Source organism: Acartia tonsa, chromosome 1 (assembly GCF_053477335.1).
Source record: "Acartia tonsa isolate MP-2025a chromosome 1, ASM5347733v1, whole genome shotgun sequence".
NCBI lineage: Eukaryota > Metazoa > Arthropoda > Copepoda > Calanoida > Acartiidae > Acartia > Acartia tonsa.
In genome coordinates this window covers 1708197-1723737 of record NC_137260.1, presented here as the reverse complement: position 1 = coordinate 1723737, position 15541 = coordinate 1708197, and the positions used below count along the sequence as shown (strand labels likewise).

The 15541-nt window shown below is 30.1% G+C and overlaps 1 protein-coding gene across 4 annotated transcripts in view; it reads right to left on the bottom strand.

Moving 5' to 3' along the window:
- Positions 1–15541, bottom strand: part of LOC145327256 (uncharacterized) — a 198595-nt gene that overhangs the window by 46925 nt on the left and 136129 nt on the right. For all 4 annotated transcript variants that reach the window (XM_080170883.1, XM_080170977.1, XM_080171037.1 and 1 more), the window contains exons 5-7: positions 8387–8532; positions 2780–2833; positions 2240–2374 (exon numbers count right to left, since the gene is read on the bottom strand). In XM_080170883.1, the coding sequence (XP_080027009.1) occupies positions 2240–2374; positions 2780–2833; positions 8387–8532 (335 nt within the window). The remainder of the gene's footprint in view (positions 1–2239; positions 2375–2779; positions 2834–8386; positions 8533–15541) is intronic.

Here is a 15541-nt window from a genome sequence, read left to right as displayed (position 1 = left end):
GATATCTTTCTATCTGCCAGGGAGGGTAGATAGTTTTATTCTAGCTATCATCAACTTCATACTCCTACCTATCATTCTTACTAGATACCTAGATGTCTTTCTATCTGCCAGGGAGGGTAGATAGTTTTATTCTAGCTATCATCAACATCATACACCTAGCTATCTTTCTATCTAGATACCTAGCTGTCTAGATATCTTTCTATCTGCCTGGGAGGGTAGATAGTTTTATTCAAGCTATCATCAACATCATACACCTAGCTATCTTTCTATCTAGATACCTAGCTGTCTAGATATCTAGATATCTGCTAGGGAGGGTAGATAGTTTTATTCAAGCTATCATCAACTTCATACACCTACCTATCATTCTAACTAGATACCTAGCTGTCTAGATATCTGTCAGGGAGGGTATATAGTTTTATTCTAGCTATCATCAACATCATACACCTTGCTATCATTCTAACTAGATACCTAGATGTCTTTCTATCTGCCAGGGAGGGTAGATAGTTTTATTCAAGCTATCATCAACATCATACACCTTGCTATCTTTCTATCTAGATATCTAGCTGTCTAGATAGCTTTCTATCTACCAGGGAGGGAGGAGACAATTGACTGTATATTATACTGGTCCTCAAAGTTTTAAGTTTTATACAGCTTTTTATCAATTTGTTGGCTCATAAAATGTCCAAACCTTTCCACCAATAATTGTATCACCTATTTTTAACCTAATTTAAGTTGCATGTAGATCAATTATCATCCATTGTCTTATCCCTTGAGATTCCTGTACATGAAGTAGTAACTTGCATGTAATATTTGTACATACATTTAAACACACATCCTTTGTCTTAACAATGGATAGAGAATATACCTGGATATTATGACAGGGGGAAAATTTTCGGCTAACATGAGCATTGTTTATTGGTCATTTCGTTCATCCAGTTGGAGTAGATGTGATGGGATAAAGTGGGTGATTGGGGAGAGGATCGTTATTTTAGCCAGTTACATGTTTTACTTTATTAGGGTACATGATAATCTGGTGTAAAATCCAAGTAATAATAAATCCGTTGTTCTTACACGCAAATCTTGTGCTATAGTTAAATATTTGCTTCCCTAATTATATTAATTATGTTAAGTTTAAGTTTTTAAAACAGCAACAATTTTTAATCATACACAAATTTTATTTTTTGTAATAAAAAATACACGTTTTGTTACTAAAGTAAGTCTCTAGTGTTTCATTACAAAGATAATCAATAATTCTAACTCTTTTTTTCTATAGATAATGTATTAATGTTATATGTTATATCAATTAATCAAAAACGCGGGAGGGTATTTAAATTTTATGATATAAAGGTTAAATTTCAGGGATCTTAAGGGATAAGACAATAGACGATGAAATTGTGCACATCCCCTTTTCTATAGATTAAAATTATTGGTTATAAAGTTTAAATCAACCAATTCAATCTAATAACAGTTTTTAAGCCATGGAATGAGAGAGCGTATTTATAAAACTTTGGGTACCAGTACCCTTCCCTTCTTGAAGAGTATACATTTATCCATGGATAGGACAATGGCCAAAAAATTTATGTACATCCCCAATGATGATACACAAAATTATCCCTATTGTAGATTACAATTAGTGATTGAAACGTATGGACACTTGAACCAATCAATCAAATTTTAATAAAAGTTTTTTAACTAAAGTATAAGAAAACGTTATTATAAAACATTGGGGACTAGTGTAAAAGATAACCCAATATCCCCTCAAACCCTGACATTTACCACACCACATACTAAATGTTGGCATTTATAGAAAAATAAAAATCCAAATGTAAACACCTGGAAACGCTTTTTAATCTTTTTTTTTAGATTAAAAGCATTTTTTAGCTGTCATGCTGTATATTTTGAATTAAAACGTTTATGTCATGAAAATGCAAAATATGGTTCGAACATTTTTAACTTAATTTACATGTTTTATGAATTTGAATTGGTATAAATAAATAGATAGATACAACGATAGATATAGATAGATAGGTACTTACGTGAAAGCAGACATAATAGTGGGCTGAGGACATCCCCTATCATCAACAAGCTTGAGATAGATAGATACATGGATAAATGTAGATAGATAGATACAATCTTGAGATAGATAGGTAGATAGATACAAGCTTGGGATATATAGGTAGATAGATACAAGCTTGAGATAGATAGATACATAGATAAATGTAGATAGATAGGTACTTACGTGAAAGGAGACATAATGGTGGGTTGAGGACATCCCCTATCATCTACAAGCTCCACAGTAGAGTTGAGATCAGAAAAGCTGAAACATCTTTTCACTCTCATGCCATAGTTTCCATCTGGTTGACTTATGTGGGCCCTAAAACAATTAGGATTAATAAAAATATAATGGAGAGGATATAAATGCAGAAGCTTTTTATTAGGGCATCTTCACTTTAAATTGCAGAAGCTTATTCCTTATCCAAATATAGTAAAACAGTTTTCTCATAATCACACGTAAACAAATTATACACATATCTTTGAAAGCAACCGTAAAAAATAATCCCCTTTCAAAAATGAATAATATGGTTTCCACTTTTCGATAAAACAAAAAACTAACCCCCCAAGATATATTTTTTTGTTTCTTTGTTTATTACTTAAGGTTAGGTTAGGTTATATTAGATACGGGATAGGCCCCGCAGGGTTGAAATAAAACGTAAGGAGGGTTTGGGATTAGTGCTTGATATCCACTTGCCAGGAAAGCACCAGTAAATAATAAACTTACCTTAATGTGTATTCTCTACCATAAACTACTTGCTGCACTTTCTTCCCATCTCTGTATTTTATTCGTTCTTGTTATAATAGTAATTAATAGTATCTTATTATAGACAGCTTTCCGCAGATATGTGAAAAAGATTTAAAACAGTTTTGTGTGATTTTTATTTTAATATTCATGGAAAGTTGTAAGATGATGCCATGCATGATTTTTCAATAATGCTGAGACCCAGTTCTAATACAGCGGATATCAATCGGTTTCGAAGCTACATTGGAAAATAAAGCAAGGAAATATTTGAAAAAGCTTACATTAACAATTTTTTAACAAGCTCATTTCATAAGTTTTTAAATTGCAAGCTTGTTAATTCTGCGCTGCTTATAAACATAATTGTCCCTGTAGTTGATTATAATAATGCTTGATTACACACTCATTAGGTTTTAATTTAAACAGTAGAGAGCCATGAGGGTATGCTATCACATTTCTATATTGTATAATCAAAAAAGGGATAAGAAATATCTAATGATGATAACCAAAATTCTCCCTTCTGTAGATTAAAATCATTAGGTCAAAAGTTCGGACACTACTAGTTTGGAACCAACCAATCAAAATTGAATAAGATAATTCAAAGTAAAATGCCCCATCCCTCCCTAGTTAAAGTAAAATTGCAAATAAACCTCTATTGTCTTATTCCTTATTGTATGGAAGAGATGGTACACTCGTCACATGATGATGAAACAAATTAAGAATGATGTAAAATTATTATTTTATTAAGAAGCCTGATGGGTGACTTGACACAAGGACCTTTTAATTTTCACGGACTTAGGGATCGTTAATGCATATAGAACTAGTCGTTTCGTCCCTAGCCTCTAGGAAATGAAGGGGGTGGTTGGAAAAATAGCTTAAAACCACATCAAACCACACTAATATAACCTATTTGGACCAGTAAGTTTCGAGATTTTTAGACAAAGTTCTGTGATTGACTAATGGAAAAGAATATTTAAAAAAAAATAACTTTTTACTTTTGTATTTTGGAGAAAGTTTAAAAATTTTTCCATAACCCTATCCCTATATCCTTGATGCCTCCTTGATATGTTTAAATTGTCTTCACAATAATAAGTTTCCGTATGGCTAACCTTGCAAGAAGATGCTAGCTTGGCAACAATTCAACTAATTGCAAAATGGATATAGAATACGTGGATATATTGACAGGGTGAATCTTGTATTCATTTTAGGTTGCTAATATGGATCTTATTTATTGGTTAGTTCGTTCATCCATTAAGAGGGAAGGGGATGGGGTAAAGGAGGTGGAGGTAGATCGTAATTTTAGCCAGCGAGTATTACATTACCAGAGTACATTAAATTATGGTACAACATCCAAATAATAATAATATATCTATTGAACTAATTGCAATCAGACTAAGTTTCCACTGTCGCAGCTCCTGCTGGGGTTTACAAAAATTACAGGTAGCTGCGTCCCTAGCTTCTAAAGGGGTCTTAATTTGAAAGGGAGTGAAAAGATGATTTATTTTAGAGTAAATGACACATATAAGGCTTTCCTAAAAAGCATTTCAGTGATTAACAAGATCTTAAAGGACAAAAAATAAACCCATACCACTAAAGCCTAATCATCTTGACGTTTGTGTATGTGTCTAATAAGATCAGGAATCGCCTTGAACGATTGGACAAGTCTTTAACGATACTTGATATTAGCCTTAGACACATTAACCCCCCCCCCCCCCCCACCACTCCCCCGAAAGAATAAGATTTACTCTACCCAACTAATGATCTAATATCTAAGTAGTGCTTAGACAAAAAAAACACCTTAAAACTTTAAAAAGCCCTCTGAAAGAAAATACAAAATTGTTTATCAAATTCTATCAACAAATTGGCCAGTTGCAAAAATATTTAATGCAAAAAACATTTGAGACAAAAAAACTATTTTATTTCGTTGATTTTTTAATAATCTAAATTTAAAAAGTTAAAAGCAAAGCTTTCTTACAATAATATTAAGTCTGTCTGTAAGATATGATAAAATCATTTTAGCGTAGTAACTCTACAGACATAGTTAGAAGGTCAGTACATCCATTTAAACCAATGCATTTTCCGTTATTAAGAAAACATCTGAATAATTGAGCTTCACTATTGCAAGTTTTGATTTTATGACAATTTTCTATGTCTCTATTTCATTTAGCTTTCTTTAAAAGCTTTGGCAAAAAAAATGTACACTTTTTTTTGCTTGTAGATTTTTTTTACGTTCATTAACATCAGTATGTTAAATTTATTTCTAATTTTTCTATCATAAAGATAGCAAAATTAAATGAGTAAATTATTTGCCTGCCATTTTTGGATTTTAAAAGGCTTTTACTGTCCAATTGATTTTTTTAAACTACAATTTTTGCAATATTAAAGAAGCACTTTAAAAGTTGTTAGATCTAGATTTGATTTTAAATTGTATGATGACAATGTTAAAAATATCTCAGAAAGAGACAGAGGATGAGCAATAGGTGAAAAATTTATTATGATAAACAAAATTACTCTAATGAAGATTAGAATTAATGGTGGAAAGGTTTGGGCACACCTTTTGTAGACTAAAGATATTTTTGAAAAAGTTTAGACACACTGTTCCTGAACAGATTAACTTTGAAATATTAAATAAAAATTACATGATTTAAATAGACGAAAACCTATCAATGTCCCTATTACTTCAACAGAGTTAAGAGAGCAAAACGCGAAAGGTGTTCAAACACAACCAAAAAAATCAAATAGCAACATATTATTGCACCTATTCTAAAATAATGGTTTGTCTATACGTTTATAATACACTATCAGTTAATAGCTAATATGCATATTAATTCCGTCTATATCATGAAGTCATTTCAAAGAAAAAGAGATTATTAAAGCTGCTATTAAAGTGATCTGAATTTATTAAATCATCACTTTGCTTTTTAAAACCATTAATTTTTTCGCTATTTATGAAAGCTAAAATAATTTGCTGTATTGCATAAATACTATTGCAAAGCACTAACAATAAAGTGATATAATAAGTAACTTCTTAGTAACACCAACAACTGGGTTCTTTAGTAATTTTATACAAAAGCAGTTAGATGTTTCTTGTTTGCTACTTAAAATCTTTTAAATGGCTCTCATAATTAAAATCTAAATCATACTGGTATCCAAAGTTTTATAGATATGTTCTCTTAATAGTTGGATTATAAACTTTGGATGATTTGACCAATTCTTCAAAATTAGCAATGTTCAAACATTTCAACCAATAATTTTAATCTCCGTGAACAACTGAATAAAAAACATCATTTAAAAATAGCACAAAACTCTGAAGAACTCGTCTTCTAAACAAAGTAAAGAATCTGCTTTTCATAGTGTTATATAATTAGCCCTTCTCTCTCTTTATCTCTATTTCTATCATTTTAATCTCGTTTTCATTCACCACAGTAGTGAAGCTAAGAAATCTAAAGGGATAAGACAATGGCAGATAAATTTATGTGCATCACGTATTTTGATGCACAAAATTACCCTTTCTGTACAATAGGTGGTTGAAACTTTTGGACACTCAACTTAATAAACCAATCAATTAGAATTTAACAAAAGTCCCCAAGGTTGTTGAGCCAACGAATAAGAAAACTTTGTTATAAAACTTTGGGGCCCAGTGTATAAACAGCCTAATATGTGAAGGTACTCTGGGCGAATTGTATTTGTTTATAAATTTAAAAAAAAACTAAATGACCAATACCTTAATTATACCAATAGTAAAACAATGTAGGAACAATTCGACTACATTATTAGTTAGATAGTGTAACCTTTTTTGGTAAAATATATAGAGCATTTTTTAACATTTTGTACTTATGATATACAGTTTAATTTCATAGGCTAAATATTTTCCTAAGAAAATTTCAATTTCAAAGCTTTCAAAGGGAGCTAAGAAAAATACTTCTTAAGCTTAATATTTGTGCTTAAAAAAGTGCCAATATTTTAACCTAAATCATTGAATTAACCAGCATAAAAAGAGGCCAATTTAATTGTATGCATAAAATAATTAAACAATAAAAATCTATAAAAATAAATAAGAACTGTACCTAACCAAATTTTGTGTTGTCAAGCTTGGCTAAATAACAACATAACTTCATACCAATGCAAATTTTAAGCAACAATCAGAGGGAAAAGGATAGATAAATAATGAAAAATAATTATTTTTTTCTGGTTTTAAGAAGATTAAGTTTTAATGATTCATACAATACACTAATCATAGCTGATTTATATATTTTTGGATTTTTTCCCTTAGAGGGTGATGTAACCCTTCTCAAAAACAGCTATAAACCATCCCTAAAGCTATAACAAGCTTCACTGTAAAGGAAAACTATATCAGAGTTCAGCAGTTAGCGAGATCCTTCGCTATTCACACAGACAGTAAGACATCCTGTTACCTTTAAGTAAGATTTAAATGTTTGTCTGACCATATTCTATTATGGGTTATCCCACCATTCCTGAACAGCAATTGTCACTAGGGAGAGGACATTGAGCTGTTTATTACACCAGTCCCCAAAGTTTTATAACATGTTTTCTATTGGGAACATCAATTAAATATTGATTGATTGATTCTTTAAGTTGAGTGGCCAAACGTTTCCACTACTAATTGTAATCTACAGAAGGAGTAATTTTGTATATCATCGTTGGGGATGTACCTCAATTTATCAGCCATTGTCCCATCCCTTTAGGTCCCTGAGCAATTGTAAGAAAATTTAATTGACAACAGACAACACCAACATTACAAACAAAGTAAAAAGGAATTTGTTTATCGCCACCAACATCTTAAATATTTTCTATTCAACAAAATTTATTTTAGTATAAATTGTAGAATTATACAAAGAAAAAAAAGGCTAAATTGACGTAAACGATAGCAACGCCCATTAAAATTAGTATCTTTTATTGCAAAAGTAATAAAAATATTTTTTATTAATAATTTAAATAAGAGAAACAAAGTGAAATTATGTTATTGTTTACTTTAATTTAGTTATTTTTAAATTTCTAATGTTCTAAAATAAAATAAATAATGCATTGGCACATAAATAGTATTAGTTAGGCATAACAATAAGGACAATAACAATGTCAGAGCTAGAGCTTTACAAGGCACTAGCCCTACTATTACAAACAACTCTTTCATCAGACGACCTTTGTCTGAAAGTTCTGTTTGTGCATCGTAATGAGTTGCAACTATTTTGAGCTCTTACATTCCCCTATTCTTACTAATAATGTCACACATCCGACATAGCTGTAAAAGAAACTACATTTAACATATTTAGTTATGACACATTTTGGGTTGATATTTAAACCCATAAACTCCCCAACGACTTTATAAAATTAACAAGATGTCTATCTGTCTAGTGTCTATCTATACTGAAGGTTTCTTGCTAACCGCTGAACCATTATGGCTATTCTTTACAATATACCTTCTCATAGGTCAAGGAAACCCCAACATATTTTATACTTTTACTTTTTATCACTAAGTATGTTTCGACTCCCCATCCCCTCTTCCGTCCACCTATATTCCTCTAGAGGCGTAGCCACTAGTAACTTTTGTAACAAGAACGATTAAATTTCCTGAGAAGCTGCAGAGTGACGAGGCTGGTCTCGTTGTTGGAGTTCTGGAAGCCGGCCTTGCCGCAGGTGATGATGTAGAACTTGTCATCGGCCAGCTCAAGGGTCCGGTGGATCCTGACGGCCAGAGCCACGCTACGCTCCTCAGTATCCTAAATAAAAAAATCATCATTTATATTACTTAAGCAATGTCCACTCTGACGTTTGTCCACTCCGATGTTTGTCCCATTCCTGCGTTTGTCCCACTCCGAGGTTTGGGACTCCTGTGATTTTCCACTCCGACGTTTATCCACTCCTACGTTTGGGACTCCTATGTTTGTCGTGGAACCGTTATTAGCAGTGAAAGATATTCGGTCTTTTTCCTAATAGTACCATATGGAGCACATAAACCCCCACCAATTTTTAGAGCTAAGGACCTAGGCAGAAGTATGAGAAAAACAACTTCACCCTTATTGTAATTTTTTGTGTGAACAATGGACACTAGAGAAAGCTTATGATAGATTGATGAATTTAAAGTTATAAGAATGGATAGAATTTGAAATATATGAATGGATTAATAAATGGACCGAAAGATTTATAGAAATAAACAAATAAATAGATAGATAAATAAATATACAGACATATTGAAGATAGATAGATTTACCAAATCAATTGTAAAGGATTTCTTATATTTTTAAAGTGAAACAATACTACACGACAGACAGAAAACGTTTTAGGTGGGTTAGAAAAAAGTTCCATTTATATAATAATAATATATTAATTGAAAGTTTAAATTTATTATATTTTACATATTTTTAAATTTCTTTTTAACGGAGTAAAATTTTCAAAGGCCTTTTTTCTGACAATTTTTTGAGTAAAAATTCACGGATTTTTAAGTTCTGTCACGCGCCACAAAACCAAAGGTTAGGGTTAGGTAAACTGAAAATTTATCATATTTTAATTTTGAGATTTAAGCTTTAATTATGAAAAAAACAACATAAGACTTTAGACATAATGGTTAATGCTAAAATGTTGGCATTAATTAGTCTGGCATAAAAAAAAATATTGGATCAAACAACCAATGTCCTAACATTTTAACCAATAATAATAATCTACATCCATTTGGAATAAATAGATTTCTGATTCGTTTTCCCTTTGAGAGACCAAATCCAATGGTCGTGCTTTCCAAAACAATATTTTTTCCATACAAAATTTTAACAATTTGAAAGAAGTATAAACAGTTATATAAGTATTTAGTCATGTATATGAACAAAAGATACAACATAACTTCATAGGTATTTTTTAATGTTTCAAGAAATTTAGTTTACATAAAAATGACTTATGGTTATTTTTCGTATTATAGACAGCTTTTAATGGATATTAAAACAAAAAAAATGTAAGATGAAAACATATTTTGTTAGCCCTTAGGGGCCAAAGGCAAGGAGTAACAAAAAATCTATGTAGTTGTCAACTTATTATGATTTGAAAAGGTCATTTCTAAAACGATAAGGAACAATGTAGGCAGGCTAGGTTTTTTTTTTTTTATGCGATGGGGAGGTTTGATGCTCTATGAAACAACTACATCCTTGTAAGATTCTAGAAATCTTGTATAAATTATTGAAATTTGAGTTTGGTAAAAGATTTGATGATATATTCAATCCTTTCTCAAATCTTTACTTTATACTCGAGAGATAAAATCTTTTTGAATATGGATGTAATATTACATATGGAATAATGATTATAAATTATTTTTTTTGTCGCAAAAAACACTTTTGTTCCAAATTGATAAGTTTGTATTGTGCATTTAAGTTTCTTTCAAATACCAAAGTTTCAAAAATAAAAAAATGAGAAAGCTTTTTTTTATATGATTTTATTTTTTGCAACATTAAAAGTTAGGAATAACACAATAGATGCTAAGTTGATGTACATTACAAATTGTGATTTTTAAGTAACATATCCATAACTTTACTATTGTATATGTTAATATCGGAATCTCCGTTCAAATTATTTATACTTTAAATCCATATTCATTAGATCCAATGCATATGTTGATATCGGCATCTCTGTTCAAATTATTGGCCTCAGGTCCAGATTATCATTATTCCAAACTTGCAGGGATATAGGTATAAGGTAATGGAGGATAAATGAATCTTTTTACCAATTTAATCTGGAATCGTTAGTTATTTATCACATTATATTAATGGCAGTTTTCCGAGAAAATTTAAATTTTCATTTTCATATTCGTAGAAAATTATCTGTAATACGATGCAATACATTTTCAGTATTTCTAAGAACCGGTTATTAAGCCATACTGGAAAAGAAAAGATTATATTTGCACTAACTTATCCCTTTTATCCCTTTAACATCTAGACTTAAATGATAGATAGATCGGTAGAAAAAGAGATAGACAGCTAGGATAGACTGATAAACCTTAGAAAATCAATGAGATCATGAACATACAGTGTTTCTACATATTGTAGAAAATCAAGAATATTATTTAGGGAGGAAGGGGACATTCGGCTGTTTATGAAAATAGTCCCCAACGCCATATTATAACGTTTTCTTATTCGTTTGCTTAACAAACTTGAATTTTGATGGGTTGGTTTTAGCTGGGTGATCAAACGTTTTACAACTGATTGTAATCAACAGAAGGGGTAATTTGGTTTAAAATCATTGGAGATATACATCCATTTATAGGCTATTGTATTATCCCTTTAGATTCTAGGAGTAAATAAAATTACCAATAAAAATGGATTACATCGATAAAAAATAGTGCATAATTTTGGTTGAAAAGTTAAAACACCAATTGAATAAGCCTGTGTGTGTGCCTAAGAATGCCAAATAACTTATTCAAAAAATTTCTGTATATTTTTCTCTCTCTTTCTCTCTCTCATGATATTTTGAATATTTTGATTATATAGTCTGTAATGCTATGTTGAAATATGAAATATAGAGTTTATTTTGTTGCCCTCTGATTTTATTTCAATATAATAAGGGCCTATAGAAGTACTTTATGCAAAATTCCTACATTCAATTTCTGAAAAATTGAAAATTTTGTGCTAATATACTAAAATTATTGAATTTGACCAAAAAACCTACTGATCTTAAGACTATAGTTGACGGTATATGGTCGATAAAGTTTTTTCAAGTTTAAACCAACCAATCAAAATATGATATAAGCACCAAAACCCAACGAATAAGATAACGTGGCTATAGAATTATAAGTAAGTGTAATTTGCAGTGTGATGTATGTTTTAGGATCTTTTTAAAATTGAAAAATATACTTGAACAATTTAATTTTAATTCGTAATTTGTTTACCATATTGCCTTTTACAATTGAAATCAATACAGTTTTTAATTTTATTGTTAAAATAAAATAAAAGATATTTTATAATAATTATGGCATTTCTTCCGAACTTAAAGGATGGGAGGGGGCATTAGCAAAAAATTATACTGATACCCACATTACTTTATTGGTTGCCTAATAACTTTTATAAAATCTCGATGGTTTGTTTTATTTACACTATTCAACCAACAATTTAAATCTAAAGAAGGGTTGATTTTTTTCAGGATTTTAACTAATTTATTGTCCGTTGTCTTATCCCTTCAAATCCCTGATGATTTAATATTAATCACTGATCCTGTTATCTTAGCCAGACTCGCCACATACAACCAAACAAGCAAGAAGCAACCACCAAATAATTCTCAATCAACTAATAAATTATTTTTATGGATTTATGCAAGGATAGAGGATTAGGACAACAGGAAACATATATTTCATTTAAAAAGTGACAAATTCGCGTGCGAAATTTTTGTGTAGGGGTATACCAACACCCCTTTAAACCAAGATATTAGGAAGAGATGCCTTTCCTTTTTTACACCCCCTGATTATTACCTGCGCAAGCTAATTTTTAGGCTCTGATTTGGGGGGAGTACAATTTCTTTTTACATTGTCTCATCCCTGTGTTACAGTATTTATGTCTTAAAGAAGTGTAGCCATTACTTTTCTTATTGGTTTTAATACAAAGCTAATAAAAAAGTATATTCAACGACAATTATGTCCATAAGTAGCCAAGGGATAAGACAATGACCGATAAATTGATGTTCATCCCCAATGATGATAAACAAAATTACCACTTCTGTAGATTTTAATTAGTGGTTCAAACGTTTGAACGCTTAACTTAATAAATCAATCAATTAAAAATAGCTAAAGTACAAAAAGTTGTCAAGTCAGCGAATAAGAAAACGTTATTATAAAACTTTGGGGATTAATGTTATAAACAATAAACAGCCCATTGTCCCCTCTCTCTCTCTCTCTCTCTCTGAAAAGTAGCGCAGTAATAATAAGCAAAACACATTAGAAATTAAAGAAAAAGAATATTACTTCTATTAAGGTCTTAAGTTTCAATTTTTAAAATTAGTCATAACCAAGGTATTTTAAAATTGCGCCATTAAAATGTTGTTCGTTGTAATGTAGAGTCATCTCTTTTATTTCTTCGATTTGCTTTATGATTCTACATTTATCGCTCCTTTGGTTAACACTACATGGATTTACTAAAAGTTGCATCATAACATTAAAAGTGTTGAAATTCCTCCTTCTGTAGATTAAAAGTATTGGTTGATAAGTTAAAACACTACTAGTTTGGAACCGACCATTCAAAATCTAATGAAAGAAAACCCAAAGTTTTTTAGTCAAGAAATAATATAACTTTGGGTACCAGTGTACTTTACAGTAGAAATAAGTAAATATTACTTGTGTCAATCCAAATGCTATTTAAAGTGCCCGGAAGTTCTTAGTGTTCGTATTGAATAATATTGAAGTGTTAATGGTATCATTTATTATCACACTGTTCAGCAAAAAATCCATAGTTAATAAATAATGTTGATTCACCTCTATCCTTTATGAGAAGGCTTTAAAATGGCTGAAAACCAGACAAGACATTGTGAAAGTTTCCCTAAAAAGTAAACTCTTTCAAAAGAAAAGACCCAAAAATAATACTTTATTTTATAGGTTATTTTACTGGTATAATAGCTAATAAAAAGAAGTAGTATGTTAGTCTATTTTAAAATTTCGATTACCACCGGACCGTTTTGGTTGATTAATGTTCAGTTCAGATGTTTATATCCTGAGAGAAATAGTCTTTAGATAAAAGTAAAAATATAAGTTTAAGCTTCTTTTACTAATACGATACAAATAGTTAAATATATACATAGTGAAGTCAAATCTAGTGAGACCAACGGTCATAAACATGTGATAGAGTAGCTGCGCTATCTATTATAAATGTTATTGAATGAAACTGAAGAATAACAAAAAGTTATCGGTTTGATAGGCGTTTATCTAGCAGAAAGGAAGTTATATGTTATAGGACAGAAACTTTTATACTTAAAAACAATTAGAAAGGATTTTAGTAGTTAACTTTGTCTGTCAGTCCGTAATGCTATTATAGAAATACGATTTTCTCAGCTGCTATTTATAATAGACTGCTGATTTTTATGGTGAAAATATCTACACCAAAACGCATTCAGCATACAACTTACTTGGTCTGTCCGTTTGTTTGATTGAATAAAAACATGTCGATGATATGTCAGCTTTAGCCACTTTAATTAAACCCTTATAGTCGATATAAAAAAGGTACATCGATAATATGCGAGCCATGATTTTTTTTATATAGAATACACAATCCCTAAAAGTATGTGATTTGAGTATTGTAGGAAAAGGCAGGGAGGGGACATTGGACTGTAAATTATACTAATAACAAAATTTATATAAATTCGCTTTCTCATTGGTTGATAAATTTGTTTGATTGGTTCAAATTTAAAGTTTTTCACTTAAAATTTATATAAGAAAGGGTAATTTTGATGATCATCATTAGGGATGTACAATAATTTATAAACCAATGTCTTATCCATTAAAATCCCTGTTGAAAAGGTTAGGATAAAGGTCGGGGAATGATTTCATAATGGACTATAAAAGTTTCTAAATAATGTGGCCTATGAAATTTAGAATCAACCAGAGTTTATGTTAATATATGTACAGTTTATCAAAATCCTCCCTCTTATATACTTTTGTTACTATACATATAAATTAAGTTTTTTTTGACTATAATCTTATTCAATTTGGGAAAGGACATTGATTATTTTTCTTAAATTTTTACTCAATGGTTGGCCTAGAGAATTTTATTAAATTATGAACTGGCATCTTCTAGAATTTTCAATAGTTTAATCTATAGAAGGGTTAATTCAGTTTATCATCATTTTGGAATTATATAATTCCTCTTTTCTTTATTCTATTTATGAAATACTATTCAAACTGTATAAAGTCTGTAAATAATTTTGTGAACCATTTTGAAACTTTGGGCCTAGATAGATCTTTCTGTATGATGTATCATAGCAAAGTTGGTCATACACTATTGCAAAGAAAATTCCATACTTTAATATGTATTATCTTATTAGGAAGTTTATAAAGTTTTAACTCTTTTAGGGATTAAGACAATAGAAAATAAATTGATAAACTAATTTGGAACAAACCAATCAAAATTAAATAAAGTACCCAAAGTGTTTGATTCAGAGAATAATATTATGTGGATATTATACATTGGTGTAAGTGTAAGTTAAAATCCAATGACCCTCTATGGTTGTAGCTATTAAGCTATCAAATTCTTGATAATATTGCTGTTTTATTCTTTTATAGCACTACCATTTGCCTTTTATAACCCCCCAAAATGACAGGAGTTGAGGTGGGTTAAAGCTCCCATTCGGAGAAGGCAGGAAATACATTTTAAGATAAATGAGTATAGATTTTGAGAAATTTCTTAAAGTCAAAGTATTTCAATAGCTTTTGATTTATTATATAAAATTAATTCAAAATATAAATTGTTAAAACTTTCAAAATTTGAAATAAAGAGTTATTAATGCCATTTATACCTATTATATAAATATTTGAACTAAACTTATATATCAAATTACTCTTTCGATGCTATACATGATTTTTCAGTATGGCTGACAACCGATTATAATCCACATAATATTAATCTGTTTCGAAGCTATAGTAAAAGAACTTATCTTCTTAATAACAAGGATTCTAATTTGTAAAATCAAATCTTCTATTAATATATCCCTATCTTAAGATTGTAATTCTTTTTAACAAGGATACCAATCAGTAAAAACAAATCTTCTATAGAG